Source organism: Rhinoderma darwinii, chromosome 5, assembly GCF_050947455.1.
Source record: "Rhinoderma darwinii isolate aRhiDar2 chromosome 5, aRhiDar2.hap1, whole genome shotgun sequence".
Taxonomy (NCBI): Eukaryota; Metazoa; Chordata; class Amphibia; order Anura; family Rhinodermatidae; genus Rhinoderma; species Rhinoderma darwinii.
Window position 1 is genome coordinate 332,834,864 of NC_134691.1, and position 25,147 is coordinate 332,860,010.

Genomic DNA, 25,147 nt, shown 5'->3' on the forward strand with positions numbered 1-25,147 from the left:
ATCCAGTGCGTTGGTGGAAATGTCTTATACAATAGAGAGCTGCTGGTTGGATGATGGATGGGCTACTTGCTGGACTTCTATTACACAGAAAATCTCTTCTAGGCGATATTCGGTGGACTCCAATGTGGTGCTCGGTGGCTTCTGTCATCTAGGAGGGAAACCTATCAGATCAATCCTCAAAAAGTCTGAGATCTGTATCTTCTTCATCATGGAGATGTTATTTGATAGCACGTGTGAAATCTAACGTATGTGTTCTTCCTCATCGTTGAAAGCAGAACTCCAATATTATGCCCTTTCTATGTTGCCTGCGGCTGCAATATTGCAATGTCTTGTTTCAACACTACTGATGGATCTCCGGTTATTGCTCTTAAAGAGGCTCTGTCACCAGATTTTGCAACCCCTATCTGCTATTGCAGCAGATCGGCGCTGCAATGTAGATTACAGTAACGTTTTTATTTTTAAAAAACGAGCATTTTTGGCCAAGATATGACCATTTTTGTAATTATGCAAATGAGGCTTGCAAAAGTACAACTGGGTGTGTTTACAGTAAAAGTACAACTGGGTGTGTATTATGTGCGTACATCGGGGCGTTTTTACTACTTTTACTAGCTGGGCGTTGTGTATAGAAGTGTCATCCACTTCTCTTCACAACGCCCAGCTTCTGGCAGTGCAGACACAGCCGTGTTCTCGAGAGATCACGCTGTGACGTCACTCACAGGTCCTGCATCGTGTCAGACGAGCGAGGACACATCGGCACCAGAGGCTACAGATGATTCTGCAGCAGCATCGGCGTTTGCAGGTAAGTCCATGTAGCTACTTACCTGCAAATGCTGATGCTGCTGCAGAATCAACTGTAGCCTCTGGTGCCGACACGATGCAGGACCTGTGAGTGACGTCACAGATCTGCACTGCCAGAAGCTGGGCGTTCTGAAGAGAAGTGGATGATACTTCTCATCAGAACGCCCAGCTAGTAAAAGTATTAAAAACGCCCCGATGTACGCACATAATACACGCCCAGTTGGACTTTTACTTTAAACACGCCCACTTGGACTTTTGCAAGCCTCATTTGCATAAATACGAAAATGGTCATAACTTGGCCAAAAATGCTCGTTTTTTAAAAATAAAAACGTTACTGTAATCTACATTGCAGCGCCGATCTGCTGCAATAGCAGATAGGGGTTGCAAAATCTGGTGACAGAGCCTCCTTAAGCTTGGAGATGTTCCTCAGTAACACTAGGGTGGTGGGGGAAAAGGCTAATGGAGCCATAATCAAAGCCTAGAATCAGGAGGTCCAAAAAAAATATTTCCCCTGTAAGCCCCACCTGAACCCAGCCCCTTTTTTTTTTTCTATTTTGGCCACACCTCCAAAGACAACCAAGTGTTCTCAACCCAGTTACACAGCAGACTGTCCCCACAATAGGATCACAGAAGTGTCGGCCAAATTAGTAATGCTACAGTAATCAGTGGAGAAGTGCCCATAATATTGTGTCCTCCTCTTGGGAATGGTCCATGATGTGCCAATCAGGTAGTGGGGTCTATAAAATAGTTCTAATAACAGCAGAGCGGGGCCCACAGGGTTGTTACTACAGCAATTCTCATAAAAATCTACCAAATACACAGGCGTAACGTCAAGCTCTTGGGCCCCAGTGCAAAATCTTAACTGGGCCCCCACCTACTGTGTGCCATTTACAACACTGGTGTCTTATTATGTGGGAAGGGGATCTTTGGGCCCTTTCAGGGCCCAGGTATAACTGCCACCTCTATGCCCCTGTAGTCGGAGTACCCCTTTTATTATAACCCAACCTCATCCAGGGTATGGAACTGCGCTCGTCTCTGTTAGGAAGTGAGGCTTTGAGGGCATGCTGAGGTCAGGAAAATTGAAATTATAAACATAAAACATTATTGTTCTTGTGTATTGTTTTATGTTTATTTTATACATTTAATACCCATTTTTGTTGTATTCGAATCTTCTATTAAAACATTATCAAATTCAAAATTGGTTATATTTTCCTTTTTTTAATTTATATTTGTTAGAGGTTACGTGAAACGGAACAAGGAAGTAATTTAAACCAAAAATATATAAAAAGTTTGCAAAAAAAAGTCGTCAATTTTTGTAGCATTAAAAAAATGTCTTCATTGGAGCGACTGCTCCTGCATTCGTCTTGGTTATCAGTGTGCACATATTGCAGCTTGTTCCCGTGCCATCTCATGTCATCGTTACCGGCGCGTGACCCGTTTTGTGGTGAATGTGTTATCTCCTGTTCAGTCTACAACAGAAAATTAGCTGAAGCCGCGCCAGAGCGAGCTGAATGTATCTGCAGAAGATTTCTGCACGTCCAGATCTGCGTCTTCCTGATAGAAAGGAACAGTTGGTGCCGTTATTTCTGAGACTGAAATAGGGAATTTTCACACGTGGCGGAATTGCTGTGGAATTCTCCTGCGGCCGTTTTTTTACATTTGTTTCAATGCATTTTTAGGCAAGTTAGTTCAGATGTTGCGGAAAACTCCGCTGCGGACCATAGGCTGTGGTGCGGAATTTTCCCTCCCAGCATGCACTGTCTGTTGCGGAGAAGAAGCGGAATTTCACTGCGGATTTCAGCCTTTGCAATGCAAAAACTGAAATCTGTGGCAAGTCCGCTGTGATATCTGCAACGTCTGAATTACCTGTCAAATATGCAAATGTTGCTGCAGATTCATTGCGTAATTGCCCCAAATCTGCACCAACGGTTGCTGCGAAAAAAACTCGTCTGAACGTGTCCTAAATGTTCTGCATTCCGGAGCGCCTGATCTGTTTGTAGATATTATTTAAAGGGTGTTTGCTGGTCTGTAATACTGACCGCCTATCCTTGGTATAGGACATCAATACCTGATCTGTGAGGGTCTGATGGCACCACCTCGCAAGAAGGGGCCCCTTCATTGTTTACTAAGGCACATCACCGTTTTGTTGTGGTACTGCGGCTCAGTCCTATTCACTTCGTGCGGCAGTTTCCTGTATAGTTGGTGGTGGTGGCGGGCGGGCGGGCGGGGGGGGGGGGGTGTGTACCAGAGATCAGACCCCCATTGATCTGAAAGTGATGACCTTTAATAAAATGGAAACAGAGACTTTAAATTAGGTACTCTAAATATGCTCACCTTTTAGAATGCCCATTGTGCCCATGCTTCCTGCTCCCAGCCCCCTCTGGCTTTAGCACCACAATGGCGCCCCACCTTCAATCCCTGTCCACAGTGGTGATATCAGTTGGTACAGAACGTCACCGCTACGGCCAAAGATTAGCTATGGGATTAAGTGACGGAGAGATGTGAGGCCCTGAAAGGGACGTGACTTCCATTGTGCTAATTGCCGTGGGTCACTGAGATCAGATCTCCACCGATCAAACATTGATGGTTTATCCAAAAGATAAGCCATTCACGTTCTAGTCTTGGAGAACCCCTTAAAATTTGACCACTTGAATTTGTGCAACATTTCTTGGGGCAAAAAAATTTCGTGAAGAAGGTATGTCAGCCATGAGGTGACCTAAAGGGGTTATCCAGGGTTAGAAAACTGCTGCTTCTAGGAACAGCACCACATCTGGCTATGGGTTGTGTCTGGTATTGCAGCTGAGCTCCATTGAAGTGAATACATACAAGCCATGGACAGGTGTGGTGCTGTTTTTGGAATAAAGAAGCCATGTTTTTCTATTTGTGTACAACCCCTTTAAGGGAGAGAAATGTATATAATAGACCTGAAAATTTGCGGCTGAAATATTATGGCACTTGCACTACTTGAATAAATTTGACGCAATTTGCACCATTTGGCGACTTGTAACTTCACAACACTATTGATAAGTCTCCCCCATTGTCTTACATTACTGATTGATTGTTTTCCACCGCTTCGCACTGACCAGACTATATCCCCAATTGACATCTGATTTCCAGGGAGATTCTTAAGAAAAGTCCTTCTCTTCTCCTTTTAATGATTTCAGAGAATTTTCACATCTTCATCCCTACAGAGAAACAACATGTTTTTTAATGTGCTCGTTCTCATTGAAAACACTTTGTTCCCATTACGATTGGCCCTTTGGGCTCCGCTGTGGACGTCAGGCACTTTTCAAGTAGGTTTCTTGGAGAAGGGCCAGAAGCCGAGGCCTATTTCTTTTCAATTGCATCTCAAAGTGGAATACAAGATGTACTAAGGACACAAGACAAACTGCTCAGAACAACCGGAAATGTACTGTAGAGTAAGGCTCTGTTCACACGCTTAGCAAAAAAGGGAAAACAGCTCCTGATTTTCAGCCGTTTCTTAATCAAACTCGCGTTTTTCGAGGCAGGTTTTCAGTAGAGTCAATGCAAAACGTCTCCAAAAACGTCTCAAGAACTGACATGCACTTCTATTTCGCGGGTGTTTTTTTACGCGACCGGTTTTCCCTTTGAAATCAATGGGCAGATGTTTGAAGGCGTTCTGCTTTCGATTTTTCGGCAGCTTACGGCCCCGAAAAGCGGTCAAAAATAAGCCGTGTGAACATGCCCTAAGAATGTCAGTGTAAACGAGAAATAAAAATTCCACTCCAATATGAAAATTCTCAAAATTTACATCCATACTCTTGTCCATAGGAACAGTATTATTATAGTAGTTATATTCTTGTATATAGGGGGCAGTATTATAGTAGTTATATTCTTGTATATAGGGGCAGTATTATAGTAGTTATATTCTTGTATATAGGGGGCAGTATTATAGTAGTTATATTCTTGTATATAGGGGGTAGTATTATAGTAGTTATATTCTTGTACATAGGGAGTAGTATTATAGTAGTTATATTCTTGTATATAGGGGGCAGTATTATAGTAGTTATATTCTTGTATATAGGGGGCAGTATTATAGTAGTTATATTCTTGTATATAGGGGCAGTATTATAGTAGTTATATTCTTGTATATAGGGGCAGTATTATAGTAGTTATATTCTTGTATATAGGGGCAGTATTATAGTAGTTATATTCTTGTATATAGGGGGCAGTATTATAGTAGTTATATTCTTGTATATAGGGGCAGTATTATAGTAGTTATATTCTTGTATATAGGGGCAGTATTATAGTAGTTATATTCTTGTATATAGGGGCAGTATTATAGTAGTTATATTCTTGTATATAGGGGCAGTATTATAGTAGTTATATTCTTGTATATAGGGGCAGTATTATAGTAGTTATATTCTTGTATATAGGGGCAGTATTATAGTAGTTATATTCTTGTATATAGGGGGCAGTATTATAGTAGTTATGTTCTTGTATATAGGAGCAGTATTATAGTAGTTATATTCTTGTATATAGGGGGCAGTATTATAGTAGTTATATTCTTGTATATAGGGGCAGTATTATAGTAGTTATATTCTTGTATATAGGGGCAGTATTATAGTAGTTATATTCTTGTATATAGGGGCAGTATTATAGTAGTTATATTCTTGTATATAGGGGGCAGTATTATAGTAGTTATATTCTTGTATATAGGGGTAGTATTGTAGTTATATTCTTGTATATAGGGGTAGTATTGTAGTTATATTCTTGTATATAGGGTAAGTATTATAGTAGTTATATACTTGTATATAGGAGGCAGTATTATAGTAGTTATATTCTTGTACATAGGGGGCAGTATTATAGTAGTTATATTCTTGTACATAGGGGGCAGTATTATAGTAGTTATATTCTTGTATATAGGGGCAGTATTATAGTAGTTATATTCTTGTATATAGAGAGCAGTATTATAGTAGTTATATTCTTGTATATAGGGGGCACTATTATAGTAGTTATATTCTTGTATATAGGGGCAGTATTATAGTAGTTATATTCTTGTATATAGGGGCAGTATTATAGTAGTTATATTCTTGTATATAGGGGGCAGTATTATAGTAGTTATATTCTTGTATATAGGGGCAGTATTATAGTAGTTATATTCTTGTATATAGGGGGCAGTATTATAGTAGTTATATTCTTGTATATAGAGAGTAGTATTATAGTAGTTATATTCTTGTATATAGGAGCAGTATTATAGTAGTTATATTCTTGTATATAGAGAGCAGTATTATAGTAGTTATATTCTTGTATATAGGGGGCAGTATTATAGTAGTTATATTCTTGTATATCGGAGCAGTATTATAGTAGCACTGGCGTAGCTATAGGGGTCGCAGCGGTCGCAATTGCGACCAGGCCCCGAAGCCAGGGGGCCCACAGCCCCCCGCACCACATCAATAAAAAGTTACTATAGTAACTCGGGCCGCGGGCCCCTGTTACTATAGTAACATACTTTACTTACCTTCCTGGTTCCGGATCGCAGCGGTGGTCTTGACTTCAAGCGCTGTGCGCAGCGCATGACGTCACAGCGCTATGTGCCGCGCACACCATCGAGACGACAGAACTCCCGCCGCGGCCGGAGAGGAAGGTAAGGTTAGCCCTGACTGGCGGGGTCCGACTCCCGGGACCCGCCAATCAGCTGTTTTGAAGAGGCCGCAGCACTCGTACGAGAGCTGCTCCCCTTCATTCCTGTCACTTCATTCCGGTCACACTGTGAATCCGTGTCGGAGATTCACAGTGTGGGCGAGTAGTGAAATGAAGGGGAAGCAGCTCTCGTACGAGTGCTGCGGCCCCTTCAAAACAGCTGATTTGCGGGTCCCAAGAGACACATCAGCTATTGATGGCCGATCCTGAGGATAGGCCATCAATGTTTAGGGACTGTACAACCCCTAAGCCTACGATGTAGCAGGCTTAGGGGGCCCATGAGACAGGATCACAGATTGTGTGATCCTGTCTGCTGGGCCCTGTATCTAAGCCAATCACATGGTAGTCTTGGATACATGGCCCATGCGTGATCCTGTCTGCTGGGCTCTGTATCTAAGCCAATCACATGGTAGGCTTAGATACATGGCCCATGCGTGATCCTGTCTGCTGGGCCCTGTATCTAAGCCAATCACATGATAGGCTTAGATACATGGCCCATGTGTGATCCTGTCTGATGGGCCCTGTATATAAGCCTACCACACTGTAGGTTTAGATACAGGGCCCCAGCACTCAGTAATCTTATACTGTATAAGATTACTGTCTGCTGGACCCTGTATCTAAGCCTAAGTTGTGGTAGGCTTAGATACAGGGTCCCACAGACAGTATCACACATGGGCCCTGTATCTAAGCCTAACACACGTGTTACTAATCATTTTTTGTGTGTTTTCTTACAGGTTCGGTCGTTGGACGACGTCGGATTCCAGGACTACTTCGATGACGTTTTTTTTTTTTTTATTACCAATTAAATGGTTAACGAGGGTTGTGTTTTTTTTTTTTGATTTCAATAAAATATTTTTTCTATGTCTTTGTGTTTTTTTTTAAACTATATTACTACCGCCTTAGTAATGGCCGCCGGCTGATTGACAGCATCCATTGCTAAGGCGGGGCTTAGTGTTAGCCGATGCAGAGGCTAACACTAACCCCCTTTATTACCCCGGTACCCACCGCCACCAGGGGTGCTGGGAAGAGCCGGGTACGATCCAGTACCTGACCATCTGTAGTGATGGTCGGTCACTGGGGTGGCCGCAGGCTGGTATTATCAGGAGGAGAAAGGCCAAAAACAGTGGCCCCTACCACCCTGGTGATGCTAGGCTGCTGCTGCTTTATTGTATCTGGCTGGTTATGAAAAATGGGGGGGGGACCCCACGTCATTTAAAAAAATAAAAAAAAATAATAATAATTGGAACGAACGAACGAACTAACAATTTTCATAACCAGCCAGATGCAACACAGCAGCAGCAGGCAGCATTACAAGGGTGGGAAGGGCCACTGTTTTTGGCCTTCCCCAGCCTAATACTACCAGCCTGCGGCCACCCCGGTGCCTGCCCATTATTTATTATTATTTATTTATTTATTTCAGTTACTTATATAGCGCCAACATATTACGCAGCGCTGTACAGAGGTCCACTTTTTTACTGTCCCCATTGGGATCACAATCTATCACTACAGATGGTCGGGTACTGGTTCGTACCCGGCTCTTCCCAGTACCCCTGGTGGCGGTGGGTACCGGGGTAATAATGGGGGTTAGTGTAGCCTCTGCACCTGCTAACATTAAGCCTCGCCTTAGTAATGGAGGTTGTCAATCAGCCGGCGGCCATTACTAAGGCGGTGATAATAAAGTTTAGAAAGATACAAGCACATAGAAAACATATTTTATTGAAATAAAAAAACACAACCCTCATTAAGGCCCCATGCACACGACAGCAAAAAAACCTCCGTTTTTGCGGACCGCAATTGCGGTCCGCAAAAACGGAGCCATTCATTTTCATTGAACACTGACACCTTTCCGTAGCACTACGGAAGGGTGTCAGTGGCGTGGAAATGTTCCGGGAATTATGGAACATGTCCGTTCTTTCGCATTTTGCGGGCCGTGCTCCCATACTTTGTATGGGAGCACGGCCCGAAAATGCGGCTGTCAGTCAGCGGCCGGCCGTGCCCGCAATCGCGGGCCGTGATTGCTGGCACGGTCGTGTGCATGGGGCCTAACCATTTTATTGAGAATAAAAAAAACGCCGTCATTGAAGTCCTCGAATCCGAAGTCCAACAACCGAACCTGTAAAAAAAACACAAACACACAATAATAATCAGTAACACAAAGAAGCAAAATTATTATTCTTAACTATCCTGGGTCCAGCGCTGGAGCCGCAATGTCAGCGAGCTGGGCCCTGTATCTAATCCAATCATGTGTGATACTGTGCTGTGCTCCTGTATCTAATCCTATCATGTGTGATACTGTCTGCTGTGCCCTGTATCTAATCGTATCTTGTGTGATACTGTCTGCTGAGCCACTGTATCTAATCCTATTATGTGTGATACTGTCTGCTGGGCCACTGTATCTAATCCTATCATGTGTGATACTGCCTTCTGAGCCACTGTATCTAATCCTATCATGTGTGATACTGTCTGCTGAGCCACTGTATCTAATCCTATCCATAGTTTATAGGGTCGTAGTGCTATAGATATGCTATGCTGTCTCATATACACAAAAAATTTTTGGGCGGACACATATGTATTGGGGCTATTTCCCCTGACATTTTAAGCCCTGAGGGTATGTTCACACGGCAGCGTCTGTTACGGCTGAAATTACGGTGCTGTTTTCAGGAGAAAACAGCACCGTAATTTCAGCCGTAATGGCACGTGCAGGCGTCTTTCGCTGCGTCCATTACGGACGTAATTGGAGCTGTTTTTCTATGGAGTCCATGGAAAATGGCTCCATTTACGTCTGAAGAAGTGACAGGCACTTCTTTGACGCGGGCTTCTTTTTTACGCGCAGCCTTTTGACAGTGGCGCGTAAAAAAATGACCGTCGGCACAGAACATCGTAAGACCCATTCAAATGAATGGGCAGATGTTTGCCAACGCTTTTGAGCCGCATTTTCGGACGTAATTCAATGCTAAAACGCCAGAATTACGTCCGTAAATAGGGTGTGTGAACCCAGCCTTAGTTACGCCCCGGCTGCTAGTGCTGCATTGTTGGGTCATTTAGGAGACCCAGCGATGCAGCTGAAAGCTGCGGACCGTCGGCCATGAGAAGTTTGCGGGGGGCGGGGGGGGGGCCCAATAAGAACTTTTGCATCGGGGCCCATGCGCCTTTAGCTACGCCCCTGTATAGTAGTTATATTCTTGTATATAGGGGGCAGTATTATAGTAGTTATATTCTTGTACATAGGGGCAGTATTATAGTAGTTATATTCTTGTACATAGGGGGCAGTATTATAGTAGTTATATTCTTGTACATAGGGGGCAGTATTATAGTAGTTATATTCTTGTACATAGGGGGCAGTATTATAGTAGTTATATTCTTGTATATAGGGGGCAGTATTATAGTAGTTATATTCTTGTATATAGGGGGCAGTATAATAGTAGTTATATTCTTGTACATAGGAGCAGTATTATAGTAGTTATATTCTTGTATATAGGGGCAGTATTATAGTAGTTATATTCTTGTATATAGGGGCAGTATTACAGTAGTTATATTCTTGTATATAGGGGCAGTATTACAGTAGTTATATTCTTGTATATAGGGGCAGTATTATAGTAGTTATATTCTTGTATATAGGGGGCAGTATTATAGTAGTTATATTCTTGTATATAGGGACAGTATTATAGTAGTTATATTCTTGTATATAGGGGCAGTATTACAGTAGTTATATTCTTGTATATAGGGGCAGTATTACAGTAGTTATATTCTTGTATATAGGGGCAGTATTATAGTAGTTATATTCCTGTATATAGGGGGCAGTATTATAGTAGTTATATTCTTGTATATAGGGGCAGTATTATAGTAGTTATAGTCTTGTACATAAGGGCAGTATTATAGTAGTTATATTCTTGTACATAGGGGGCAGTATTATAGTAGTTATATTCTTGTATATAGGGGGCAGTATTATAGTAGTTATATTCTTGTATATAGGGGGCAGTATAATAGTAGTTATATTCTTGTACATAGGGGGCAGTATTATAGTAGTTATGTTATTGTACATAGGGAGCAGTATTATAGTAGTTATATTCTTGTACATAGGAGCAGTATTATAGTAGTTATGTTATTGTACATAGGGGCAGTATTATAGTAGTTATATTCTTGTACATAGGGGGCAGTATTATAGTAGTTATGTTATTGTACATAGGGGCAGTATTATAGTAGTTATATTCTTGTACATAGGAGCAGTATTATAGTAGTTATATTCTTGTAAATAGGAGTATTATAGTAGTTAGATTCTTGTATATAGGGGCAGTATTATAGTAGTTATATTCTTGTATATAGAGAGCAGTATTATAGTAGTTATATTCTTGTATATAGGGGCAGTATTATAGTAGTTATATTCTTGTATATAGAGAGCAGTATTATAGTAGTTATATTCTTGTATATAGGGGCAGTATTATAGTATTTATATTCTTGTATATAGGGGGCAGTATTATAGTAGTTATATTCTTGTATATAGGGGGCAGTATTATAGTAGTTATATTCTTGTATATAGGGGGCAGTATTATAGTAGTTATATTCTTGTATATAGGGGCAGTATTACAGTAGTTATATTCTTGTATATAGGGGCAGTATTACAGTAGTTATATTCTTGTATATAGGGGCAGTATTATAGTAGTTATATTCCTGTATATAGGGGGCAGTATTATAGTAGTTATATTCTTGTATATAGGGGCAGTATTATAGTAGTTATAGTCTTGTACATAAGGGCAGTATTATAGTAGTTATATTCTTGTGTATAGGAGCAGTATTATAGTAGTTATATTCTTGTGTATAGGAGGCAGTATTATAGTAGTTATATTCTTGTCCATAGGAACAGTATTATATTAGTTATATTCTTGTATATAGGGGGCAGTATTATAGTAGTTATATTCTTGTATATAGGGGGCAGTATTATAGTAGTTATATTCTTGTATATAGGGGCAGTATTATAGTAGTTATATTCTTGTATATAGGGGCAGTATTATATTAGTTCTATTCTTGTATATAGGGGCAATATGATATTAGTTATATTCTTGTATATAGGAGCAGTATTATAGTAGTTATATTCTTGTACATAGGGGGGCAGTATTATAGTAGTTATATTCTTGTATATAGGGGGAAGTATTATAGTAGTTATATTCTTGTATATAAGGGGCAGTATTATGGTAGTTGTATTCTTGTACACAGGGGCAGTATTATAGTAGTTATATTCTTGTATATATTGGCAGTTATATTCTTGTATATAGGGGGCAGTATAATAGTAGTTATATTCTTGTATATAGGGGCAGTATTATAGTACTTATATTCTTGTATATAGGGGCAGTATTATAGTACTTATATTCTTGTGTATAGGGGGCAGTATTATGGTAGTTCTATTCTTGTATATAGGGGCAGTATTATAGTAGTTATATTCTTGTATATAGGAGGCAGTATTATATTAGTTATATTCTTGCATATAGGGGCAGTATTATAGTAGTTATGTTATTGCATATAGGAGCAGTATTATAGTAGTTATATTCTTGTATATAAGAGGCAGTATTATAGTAGTTATATTCTTGTATATAGGGGCAGTATTATAGTAGTTATATTCTTGTATATAGGAGGCAGTATTAGGCCTCATTTACACGAGCGTATGCGTTTTGCGCGCGCAAAAAACGCTGCGTTTTGCGCGCGTATGCATGGCGTATGCACTGCGTATACGCAGCCTTGTTGCGTTTTAAACGCGCAAAAGGCATTTGACAGCTCCGTGTGTCATGATGCGCGGCTGCGTGATTTTCACGCAGCCGCCATCATAGAGATGAGGTAGTCGAGGCCCGTCACTGTCCAAGGTGCTGAAAGAGCTAACTGATCGGCAGTAACTCTTTCAGCACCCTCGACAGTGAATGCCGATCACAATATACACCAACCTGTGAAAATAAAAAGACTTTCATACTTACCAAGAACTTCCTGCTTCCCCCAGTCCGGGCTCCCGGCCGTTGCCTTGGTGACGCGTCCCTCTCTTGCCATCCGGCCCCACCTCCCAGGATGACGCCGCAGTCCATGAGACCGCTGCAGCCTGTGATTGGCTGCAGCCTGTGCTTGGCCTGTGATTGGCTGCAGCTGTCATTTGGACTGAACTGTCATCCCGGGAGGTCGGACCGGAGTTATCGGTAAGTCAGAACGTCTTTTTTTTTTTACAGGTTCATGGATTTTCGGAGCGGAAGTCACTGTCCATGGTGCTGAACCAGTTTAACGCTTTCAGCACCGTGGACAGTGACTGTCTCCTGACGTCGCGTACCCGAACATTTTTTACCGGTTTCGGTCAAAACGAGTTTGGCCGAACCCGGTGAAGTTCGGTGCGCTCATCTCGAATTTGACACTCCGTTTGGATGTTTGTAACCAGAAAAGCACGTGGTGCTTTTCTGTTTACATTCAGGAGTTTGACAGCTCTTGCGTGATTTTCGCGCATGCAACGCAGGACCGTCAGTGTGGCATGCGTTGTTTTCACGCACCCATTGAAGTCAATGGGTGCGTGTTGCGTGAAAAACGCAAGAATATAGAACATGTCGTGAGTTTTACGCAACGCACTCACGCAGCGCAAAATTCACGCATCGTCTAAACAGCCCCATAGACTATTATAGGTGCGTACGACACGCGTGAAAAGCACGCGCGTCGCACGCGCGTATAATACGCTCGTGTAAATGAGGCCTTATAGTAGTTATATTCTTGTATATAGGAGGCAGTATTATAGTAGTTATATTCTTGTATATAGGGGGCAGTATTACAGTAGTTATATTCTTGTATATAGGAGGTAGTATTATAGTAGTTATATTCTTGTATATAGGGGGCAGTATTATAGTAGTTATATTCTTGTATATAGGAGGCAGTATTATAGTAGTTATATTCTTGTACATAGGGGGCAGTATTATAGTAGTTATATTCTTGTATATAGGGGCAGTATTATAGTAGTTATATTCTTGTATATAGGGGGCAGTATTACAGTAGTTATATTCTTGTATATAGGGGGCAGAATTATAGTAGTTATATTCTTGTATATAGGAGCAGTATTATAGTAGTTATATTCTTGTATATAGGGGGTAGTATAAGGGCATGCCCACACGTGGCGGATTTCCTCCGCAACTGTCCGCATCAATGCCGCACAGAATCTGCGTTGCAGATTCTGTGGCGGATCTGCCCAAAATGTGCAGTAAATTGATGCGGACTAGCTGCTGCGGACTGCGGTAAAAGTGCTTCCCTTCTCTCTATCAGTGCAGGATAGAGAGAAGGGACAGCACTTTCCCTAGTGAAAGTAACCGAATTTCATACTTACCGGCCGTTGTCTTGGTGACGCGTCCCTCTTTCGCCATCCAGCCCGACCTCCCTGGATGACGCGGCAGTCCATGTGACCGCTGCAGCCTGTGATTGGCTGCAGCCGTCACTTAGACTGAAACGTCATCCTGGGAAGCCGGACTGGAGACAGAAGCAGGGAGTTCTCGGTAAGTATGAACTTCTATTTTTTTACAGGTTGCTGTATATTGGGATCGGTAGTCACTGTCCAGGGTGCAGAAACAGTTACTGCCGATCGCTTAACTCTTTCAGCACCCTGGACAGTGACTATTTACTGACGTCTCCTAGCAACGCTCCCGTAATTACGGGAGCCCCATTGACTTCCTCAGTCTGGCTGTAGACCTAGAAATACATAGGTCCAGCCAGAATGAAGAAATGTCATGTTAAAAAAGCAAGACACATCCGCAGCACACATAACATGTGCATGACAGCTGCAGACTTCATTGCGGAATTTAGAATCTCCATTGAAGTCAATGGAGAAATTCCGCCATGAGTCCGCAACCAGTCCGCCACATTCATTGTATGCTGCGGACACCAAATTCCGCACCGCAGCCTATGCTCCGCAGCGGAATGTTACGCATCGTCTAAACGAAGCCTACTAAAAAGTGGAAGGCAATGGAGAAACGGCTCCGCTGCGGATTAACGCTGCGGAGTGTCCGCAGCGGAATTCAAGAGCAATTCCGCCACGTGTGGCTTTGCCCTTATAGTAGTTATATTCTTGTATATACGGAGCAGTATTATAGTAGTTATATTCTTATATATAGGGGGCAGTTTTATAGTAGTTATATTCTTGTATATAGGGGGCAGTATTATAGTAGTTATATTCATGTATATAGGGGGCAGTATTATAGTAGTTATATTCTTGTACCTAGGGGGCAGTATTATAGTAGTTATATTCTTGTATATAGGTGCAGTATTACAGTAGTTATATTCTTGTATATAGGAGCAGTATTATAGTAGTTATATTCTTGTAAATAGGAGCAGTATTATAGTAGTTATATTCTTGTATATAGGGGGCAGTATTATAGTAGTTATATTCTTGTATATAGGGGCAGTATTATAGTAGTTATATTCTTGTATATAGGGGCAGTATTATAGTAGTTATATTCTTGTATATAGGGGCAGTATTATAGTAGTTATATTCTTGTATATAGGGGCAGTATTATAGTAGTTATATTCTTGTACATAGCGGCAGTATTATAGTAGTTATATTCTTGTATATAGGTGCAGTATTATAGTAGTTATATTCTTGTATATAGGGGGCAGTATTATAGTAGTTATATTCTTGTATATAGGGGGCAGTATTATAGTAGTTATATTCTTGTATATAGGGGCAGTATTATAGTAGTTATATTCTTGTATATAGGGGCAGTATTATAGTAGTTATATTCTTATATATAGGGGGCAGTTTTATAGTAGTTATATTCTTGTATATAGGGGGCAGTATTATAGTAGTTATATTCTTGTATATAAGAGCAGTATTATAGTAGTTATATTCTTGTATATAGGGGGCAGTATTATAGTAGTTATACTCTTGTATATAGGAGCAGTATTATAGTAGTTATATTCATGTATATAGGGGGCAGTATTATAGTAGTTATATTCTTGTACCTAGGGGGCAGTATTATAGTAGTTATATTCTTGTATATAGGTGCAGTATTACAGTAGTTATATTCTTGTATATAGGAGCAGTATTATAGTAGTTATATTCTTGTATATAGGAGCAGTATTATAGTAGTTATATTCTTGTATATAGGGGGCAGTATTATAGTAGTTATATTCTTGTATATAGGGGCAGTATTATAGTAGTTATATTCTTGTATATAGGGGCAGTATTATAGTAGTTATATTCTTGTATATAGGGGCAGTATTATAGTAGTTATATTCTTGTATATAGGGGCAGTATTATAGTAGTTATATTCTTGTACATAGCGGCAGTATTATAGTAGTTATATTCTTGTATATAGGGGGCAGTATTATAGTAGTTATATTCTTGTACATAGGGGGCAGTATTATAGTAGTTATATTCTTGTATATAGGGGCAGTATAAGGGTATGTTCACACGGCAGTGTCCGTTACGGCTGAAATTACGGAGCGGTTTTCAGGAGAAAACAGCTCCTGAATTTCAGACGTAATTGCTCGCACTCGCGTTTTTCGCGGCGGCAATTATGGACGTAATTGGAGCTGTTTTTCAATGGAGCCAAAATGAAAAACGGCTCCAATTACGTCTCAAGAAGTGACATGCACTTCTTTGACGTGGGCGTCTTTTTACGCTCCGTCTTTTGACAGCGGCGCGTAAAAAAATAGCCGGTGCGCACAGAACATCGTAAGCCCATTGATTTCAATGGGCAGATGTTTGCCGGCGCTTTGGAGCCGTATTTTCGGACGTAATTCGAGGCGTAAAAGCCCGAATTACGTCCGGAAATAGGGCGTGTGAACATACCCTTATAGTAGTTATATTCTTGTATATAGGAGCAGTATGAGGGTATGTTCACACTCCGTGTTTTCAGATGTAATTTGGGTGTTTTACGCCTGAAAAAACGGCTCCATTACGCCTACAAAACATCTGCCCATTGCTTGCAATGGGTCTTACAATGTTCTGTTCCCACGAGCCTTTATTTTACGCGTCGCTGTCAAAATACGGCGCGTAAAATTACGGCTCGTCAAAAGAAGTGCAGGACACTTCTTGGGACGTCTTTGGAGGCGTTTTTCATGGACTCCATTGAAAAACCGCTCCAAAAACGGCCGTAAAAGGCTGTGTTCACACGGAGTCTTTTGCAGGAGGAAAATTCCTCCTGCAAAAACTGCTCCAGATGGTTTCTGCACAGTGGTTCGACAAAAACTCCTCAAAAACTCCTCTTTCTGACTGATTGAAATGGGGTTTTGGAGGCGGAAACCACCTCAAGATGGGTCATGATGGTTCTTTTTACCGCGACGTGTTTTTTTTTACTCGCGGTAAAGAAACTCGTCCAACTCCCATTGAAATCAATGGGAGGCATTTTCGGGCGGTTTTTGAGGAGTTTTGCGGTGCGGTTTCCGCATCAAAAAACTCTGTGTGAATCGGGCCAAAAACCGCCGCGAAAAACGCGAGTTGCTACAAAAACGTCTGAAAATCAGGAGCTGTTTTCGCCTGAAAACAGCTCCGTATTTTCAGCCGTTTTTGAGTTTGTGTGCGCACATACCCTCAGGCTGGATTCACATGAGCGTGTTCAGTCCGTGATATACGAAGCGCATTGCGGCCGCATTTCCTGGACCGCACACACTGCAGGGAGCCGGGCTCCTAGCATCATAGTTATCTATGACAGTAGGAGTCCCTGCCTCGCTGCGGGACAACTGTCCCGTACTGTAATCATGTTTTCAGTACCGGACAGTAGGTCCATGGAGAGGCAGGGACTCCTAGCGTCGTACATAACTATGATGCTAGGAGCCCGGCTCCCTGCAGTGTGTTCGGTCCGGGACTTGTGGCCGACATGCGGTCCATATATCACGGTCTGAACACGCTCGTGTGAATCCGGCCTAATGCTAGACACAGAACTCCTCATTTAGGCTTGTATAGTAGAATATTCTACATCACCTAGTGGTAGAAATAATATGGATGCTGTGTGTATGATTTATTCTAAGGCACTGTTCACAATGAGTTTTTTTTACGCTAAAACCGCGTCGGAAAACGCGCCTAAAAAGTCCGAAAATGCCTCCCATTGATTTCAATGGGAGGGGTTTTTACCCTGCGAGCACTAAAACCGTCTCGCTGGAAAAAGAAGCGGCATGCCCTATCTTCGTGCGATTAAGTCTCTGACCTCCCATTGACATCAATGGGAGGTAGAGAAAGTGTTTTTCGCTGCATTTTTGCCCGCGGCACTCAATGGCCGAAGGAAAAAAAAACGCAGCAAACGGCGTGCAGGCAGATCAAATTCAATTCTTTACCATTTCCAAGATCTTTGCTTGTTGTCAGGGAATGAAAATCTTGTTTTATTCAGAGGCTGTAAACCTTGTGCAGACCTTATTTTTCACAGCTGGAGGTTTGTTGTAGTGTATATGTCTAGACCACTCATCAACTGACCACACTGATGGGAGTTCGGGGTCCCCACAGAGCCCTAAATAGAAGGTCCTGTATCACATTGGCCAGGGACGGGACAAAAGTTTAGCATACCCACACATGCTGAAAACAGCAAAGCTACAGTGCCCCCATATGAATGTCAGCCACAATGCTCGCACACGTGTATGTACGCCACATGGAGGGGAACAGATTAAAGAGGAGCTGTGATCGGTCTCTCACACTCCATGAGCAAGGTCGGACATCATTCACCGATCCACTCAATAACCTAGTAAAGGCACCAGATCAGGAGGGAGGTTCAATGCTGCTGGTTTGCTACACTGTATCAGTGCAGGTAACCCGTGCCAGTCTGGAGTCCAGACTGTTTAGATCAGAGGATTGTCTAGACTGGATACAATTGTATTGAACTCTCCGCTGTGAGAACTATGAGGGTATGTGCACACACACTAATTACGTCCGTAATTGACGGACATATTTCGGCCGCAAGTCCCGGACCGAACACAGTGCAGGGAGCCGGGCTCCTAGCATCATATTTATGTACGATGCTAGGAGTCCCTGCCTCGCTGCAGGACAACTGTCCCGTACTGTAATCATGTTTTCAGTACGGGACAGTAGTTCCACGGAGAGGCAGGGACTCCTAGCATCGTACATAACTAGGATGCTAGGAGACCGGCTCCCTGCACTGTGTTCGGTCCACTACTTGCGGCCGAAATACGTCCGTCAATTACGGACGTAATTAGTGTGTGTGCACATACCCTTAGGTCTGTACAGGTTTTGAGCCTCTGCTTGTTGTCTGTGAATGGAACATTCTTATCTGCATCCAGAGTGCTTGAAATTGGTAAGAAATTGAAATACAAACTATGTTAGAACGTTACGTTAATCTTTATTTATATAGAACTAGAAACCTCTTAGACATGAAATAATGACACCTTATCAGGCAGAAGAAAGAAAACAAAACCGGGTTTATTTGCTGGCGTTGCCGACGACTCAGTGGGGGGGATTAATACTTCATCCTGTAAAGTGACAGATCTCAAAAAGAACAAAGAGAAAGTGACCTGCAGCATCCAGAAGAAATGTCCACCCCACGGAGGACGCAGGTCAGTCCCTCCAGGGACCGATGATCAGGAACGTTTCCTCCACAGTAAATCCAAGTCCTGGTGTCGTCCGTCCTCTTTAGCAGTTTGTTTTATCTGTATCTGGGAAAGCTGGGTGACAACTGCTATGGCCATTATTACTGCTCCGACAAGGGACATCATCCAGCTTTACCTGCTTCGGAGGCGATCTATCCCTATCCCCATAGGGCGGTGTACCTAGGCAGCTTTGCCATTCAGTATTCCAGGAAATAGTCAGACCCTATAGGTTGTCACCCAACTTTCTCAGACTTGCGAATGACAAACCTGCCTAGTTATGTGGGGATATATCCCCCTGCTATACCCAGGAAAGCCGGGTAACTACCCCCGGTGAGCTGTAATAAACCCATACTGGTTGCCACCCAACTTTCCAAGATATGAGAATGGCAAATCTGCCTAGATATGTGCTGATACCATATCACTTACCACCTAGACAGACATGCCATACAGTATTCCAGAAAAGCTGGGTGACAACCAGTAGGGTCACCATTACAGCTCTCTAAGAGGTTGTCACCCAGAATCAGATATATTTCAAGACAGTTTAAAGTTCTTTAAATATAACCCCACAGATCTGAAAGCAGTGCATGCTGGGTAGATGACCCTCCCAGTTATCCCCCAATGAATTATACTCCCATCCAAATAAGTTATTCTAAATTGACCAATCCCATTTATCCAATCAAAATTTCGGTATCTGTACCAAGCAAGTTGAGGGGGGGGACGACGACGACACAATAACAATTACCCGGGTTGATAACAGTGAGCAGTAGAAAAATAGGTTCCGAGTATTTCCCTTTAAAAGTTGGTTAGCGAGTCCAGCGAATGTTTTGGCAAACAAGATAATTATCTGAGAACCGTCGCCGATCTCATATATTACAGCGAGAACATAAAATAATATTTCTAGCGAATCATCAGTGGCACCTGCTCCCTCCTGTGCAGCCATTGGCTGTTTCTCGTGTGGACAGTGATGTGGAGGGTTCTCAGGCATTGAGAAGTTCATGTTCCTTATCGGTTTTCCCCACAGCGTCCGGGTTAGATAAAGGATCGAGGTCGGCAAAGAGGTTGTACCAGGTAGACAGATCTTTTGTGCTTTTTGATGCATCTATGAAAAAAATAAAAATGACAAATTAAAAATGTAAGAAAAATATTCAGGACTCCATTATTATTAGCACCAGACCTCAATGCAAGGACTTGTCCCACTTCAGAAAAACTTTTCCTATATGTCCTATAGATGCATATATTCATTTCTCCTGTGGGGGCGCTGCAGGGAAATCAAACACTTAGGGCTTATTCAGACAAACGTTGCGTTTTTGCGCGCGCAAAAAACGCGGTGTTTTGCGCGCGCAAAAACCACTTGACAGCTCCGTGTGTCATCTGTGTATGATGCGCGGCTGCGTGATTTTCGCGCAGCCGCCATCATAAAAATGAGGCTAGTCGACGTCAGTCACTGTCCAGGGTGCTGAAAGAGTTAACTGATCGGCAGTAACTCTTACAGCACCCTCGACAGTGAATTCCGATCACCATATCGAGTAACCTGTTTAAAAAAAAAAGGAGGTTCGTACTTACCGAGAACTTCCCTCCCGGCCGTTGCCTTGGTGACGCGCCTCTCTTGACATCGGGCCCCACCTCCCTGGATGACGCCGCAGTCCATGTGACCGCTGCAGCCTGTGCCTGGCCTGTGATTGGCTGGAGCTGTCACTTGGACTGAATTGTCATCCCGGGAGGTCAGACTGGAGGAAGAAGCCGGGAGTTATCGGTAAGTCAGAACTTCGTTTTTTTTTACAGGTTCATGTTTATTGGGATCGGAAGTCACTGTCCATGGTGCTGAAACAGTTTAACTCTTTCAGCACCCTGGACAGTGACTATCTCCTGACGTCGCGTACCGGAAATTTTTTTGCCGGGTTCGGCCAAAACGAGTTCGGCCGAACCCGGTGAAGTTCGGCTCGGTTGTCCGTGTTCGCTCATCTCAAAGACACTGCGTTTGGATGTTTGTAAACAGAAAAGCACGTGGTGCTTTTCTGTTTACATTCATCCTTTTGACAGTTGGTGCGCAAAACAGGCAGTTCGCACGGAAGTGCTTCCGTGCGACCTGCGTGGTTTTCACGCACACCCATTGACTTCAATGGGTGCGTGATGCGCAAAATACGCGGAGATATTGACCATGTCACGCTTTTTGCGCAGCGGACAAACTTCCTTCCTGTATGGTCTGTATAGAGAGTACAACTGGATGTGTGTGATTATGGCAGCTACAATGAATGGGATTTAATGATCAGAAAAGAATAGACAGACTATTACAGTCTTCAGGAAGTGATAAAGGACAGTCCCCTCTGCCAGAAAGTGACCGGGGAGCTGCATACAGAGCCTTATAAGTGTGTAGAGTTGCTGTCCTTATTTAGGCCTCAAAGTACAATAGAGCGGTCATTAAATCGCCCACTCTATAATAATAATACTAATGAGAAGACTCTGCATTCTGTCCCAGGCTATACAGCAAAGCGGACACGTGAGCTACAGAACACAGGAGATGTCAGCCTATCGTGTGTGTTCTAGTATGAAAACTGAAAGATATATAAATATAATATGTTAGGGTTTCATTTATTTTAGTGTATATTATATAAAAAACATATCCCATAACGATTCTGTTTTTTTTTTCTCCCATAAATAATGTACTACATTTATTTGATGGGTTGTTATGGTTGTGTGGATACAATTTATTTGAAATGAGGCTGAGCTACAATACCGGACACAACCTGTAGGCAAAAGTGGCGAAAAATAAGCTGAAAATGTTTTTCTAATCTCATGTAACGCTTTACGTTCATTTATGCACTACAATTTCCCAATAAATGCATATAAACATAGAACAGACTATATACCGCAACACGGATTTAATACGGCATAATGCATGCCGTCACGTTTCAGATTATGAAAGGTTATCCCTTTTTCCCGCAGGCTACAAAATACAGAACAGATGCATGAATGACCACAGAACGGCTGCGGGGGGTGATCCTACCTTTCACTGGGGTCCTGTTAATATTCTGATTAGGGTAAGTGGGTGGGGTTGGGAAACAGGATGAGGATGATGATGATGAGGCCCCGTTGTTAGCCGACCAGTCTGTAATACAGGGACATAATGATGATGATGATGATGATGGATGACTACAAACATCTAGATTCCCGAATGTGAGCAAGAAATGATTCTCTAATGTTTACCCTTGTAGTAGGGAGCAGCTTTGTCACAAATTATGGCACTCCTTTTCCAGTATTTCTCACAGCTGAGGGTTTGTTACAATTGAATCCAGTGTAGACAATCCTCTGTGAGCTAGACAGCTGATATATTTTACCTTCACTGATACATTATAGAAAAACTGGACACGACAGGAGAGAGATTTGTGTTGGCTCTCCTATATTTAGCTCACAGAGGATTGTTTAGACTGGATCCAATTGTAGCAAATTCTCAGCTGTGAAAAGCATACAAATAAATGTTCCCATTCACTGACAGCAAGCAAGACCTGAGTATATTACAAAGTTGCAGGGCTATTTTTCAGACCAGCACCTTCGTGCTCACACCTTGTCATATGTAGTCTCTTTACTTTCGTGCTGCGTCTGATGAGGGGTGGGTTTGTACAGCTGACACGTCGATGCAGAGGTTATATTTTCGATTATATGTATAAAGTGCTTTTCTGGAATTCAACCCACGAGTTCTGCCCTCAGGGGCCCAATTAGAACAAACTACGTATGACAAAGTACGAGCACAAGACATCCTCAGTTACCCAAGCCATAAACATTAAATGTGGATTTCACCTTTAAGAGATCAGTACAAACCATGTAATGAAGGCTGGAAAGTGCCAAATTCTCGGTCAAACAACTGTGAAGGAAGGAAACCGGATAATGTGTCATCTTTCTGCTCCGGTTCTGGGGACGCTGGGCTTAAAGGCTGAGAATTAAAGAGACTCTCCCCGAACACGGCCGTCCACTCCTTGCCAAGGTCCCCGCAATCCAAGGAAGACGCATTCAAGATCTCATTCAACAGCTGCATCTCATCCTTCTCCAGAGAATCACCCTCCATGTGATCTGCAAATGGATCCCTGGACGTGGCTAAAAGTGAAAAACAGAAAAGTTATAAGCCAACGTCGTCTGATATATTACATAAACTTAGATTGTAAGCTCTTGGTACCCAGGATTGTTTTCCCATAACGGACTACTTATCTTAACAGAAATTTTGGTCATAGGCGATAAGTACCAGTTAGCCAACGTCCTATTGATACGTATATAACTACTAGAATACTGCCCCCTATGTACAAGAATATAACTACTATAATACTGACCCCTATATAAAAGAATATAACTACTATAATACTGACCCCTGTATACAAGAATATAACTACTATAATACTGCCTCCTATATACAAGAATATATCTACTATACTACTGCTCCCTATATACAAGAATAGAACTACTATAATACTGCCTCCTATATACAAGAATATAACTACTATAATACTGCCCCCTATATACAAGAATATAACTACTATAATACTGCCCCTATATACAAGAATATAACTACTATAATACTGCCCCTATATACAAGAATATAACTACTAGAATACTGCCCCCTATGTACAAGAATATAACTACTATAATACTGACCCCTATATAAAAGAATATAACTACTATAATACTGACCCCTGTATACAAGAATATAACTACTATAATACTGCCTCCTATATACAAGAATATATCTACTATACTACTGCTCCCTATATACAAGAATAGAACTACTATAATACTGCCTCCTATATACAAGAATATAACTACTATAATATTGCCCCCTATATACAAGAATATAACTACTATAATATTGCCCCCTATATACAAGAATATAACTACTATAATACTGCCCCTATATACAAGAATATAACTACTATAATACTGCCCCTATATACAAGAATATAACTACTATAATACTGCCCCCTATGTACAAGAATATAACTACTATAATACTGACCCCTATATAAAAGAATATAACTACTATAATACTGACCCCTGTATACAAGAATATAACTACTATAATACTGCCTCCTATATACAAGAATATATCTACTATACTACTGCTCCCTATATACAAGAATAGAACTACTATAATACTGCTCCCTATATACAAGAATATAATTACTATAATACTACTCCTATATACAAGAATATAACTACTATAATACTGCCCCCTATATACAAGAATATAACTACTATAATACTGCTCCCTATGTAAAAGAATATAACTACTATAATACTGCTCCCTATATACAAGAATATAACTACTATAATACTGCTCCCTATATACAAGAATAGAACTACTATAATACTGCCCCCTATATACAAGAATAGAACTACTATAATACTGCCCTTATATACAAGAATATAACTACTATAATACTGCCCCTATATACAAGAATATAACTACTATAATACTGCCCCTATATACAAGAATATAACTACTATAATACTGCCCCCTATGTACAAGAATATAACTACTATAATACTGCCATTATATACAAGAATATAACTACTATAATACTGCCCCTATATACAAGAATATAACGACTATAATACTGCCCCTATATACAAGAATATAACTACTATAATACTGCCCCCTATGTACAAGAATATAACTACTATAATACTGCCCTTATATACAAGAATATAACTACTATAATACTGCCCCTATATACAAGAATATAACTACTATAATACTGCCCCCTATATACAAGAATATAACTACTATAATATTGCCCCTATATACAAGAATATAACTACTATAATACTGCCCCTATATACAAGAATATAACTACTATAATACTGCCCCTATGTACAAGAATATAACTACTAGAATACTGCCCCCTATGTACAAGAATATAACTACTATAATACTGCCCTTATATACAAGAATATAACTACTATAATACTGCCCCTATATACAAGAATATAACTACTATAATACTGCCCCCTATATACAAGAATATAACTACTATAATATTGCCCCTATATACAAGAATATAACTACTATAATACTGCCCCTATATACAAGAATATAACTACTATAATACTGCCCCTATGTACAAGAATATAACTACTAGAATACTGCCCCCTATGTACAAGAATA

General features: G+C 41.3%; 1 protein-coding gene across 5 annotated transcripts in view; it reads right to left on the minus strand.

Moving 5' to 3' along the window:
- Window positions 1-18,809: 18,809 nt before the first annotated feature.
- The window catches only part of ICA1 (islet cell autoantigen 1), an 81,422-nt gene continuing 75,084 nt past the window's right edge, over window positions 18,810-25,147 (minus strand). For 4 of the 5 annotated variants that reach the window (XM_075827752.1, XM_075827754.1, XM_075827753.1 and 1 more), the window contains 3 exons: window positions 22,813-23,085; window positions 22,001-22,102; window positions 18,810-20,095 (listed from right to left, as the gene is read on the minus strand). In XM_075827752.1, coding sequence (XP_075683867.1) covers window positions 19,974-20,095; window positions 22,001-22,102; window positions 22,813-23,085 — 497 coding nt within the window. In that variant the 3' untranslated portion in view covers window positions 18,810-19,973. The remainder of the gene's footprint in view (window positions 20,096-22,000; window positions 22,103-22,812; window positions 23,086-25,147) is intronic. The other variant, XM_075827756.1, reaches the window with a different exon arrangement.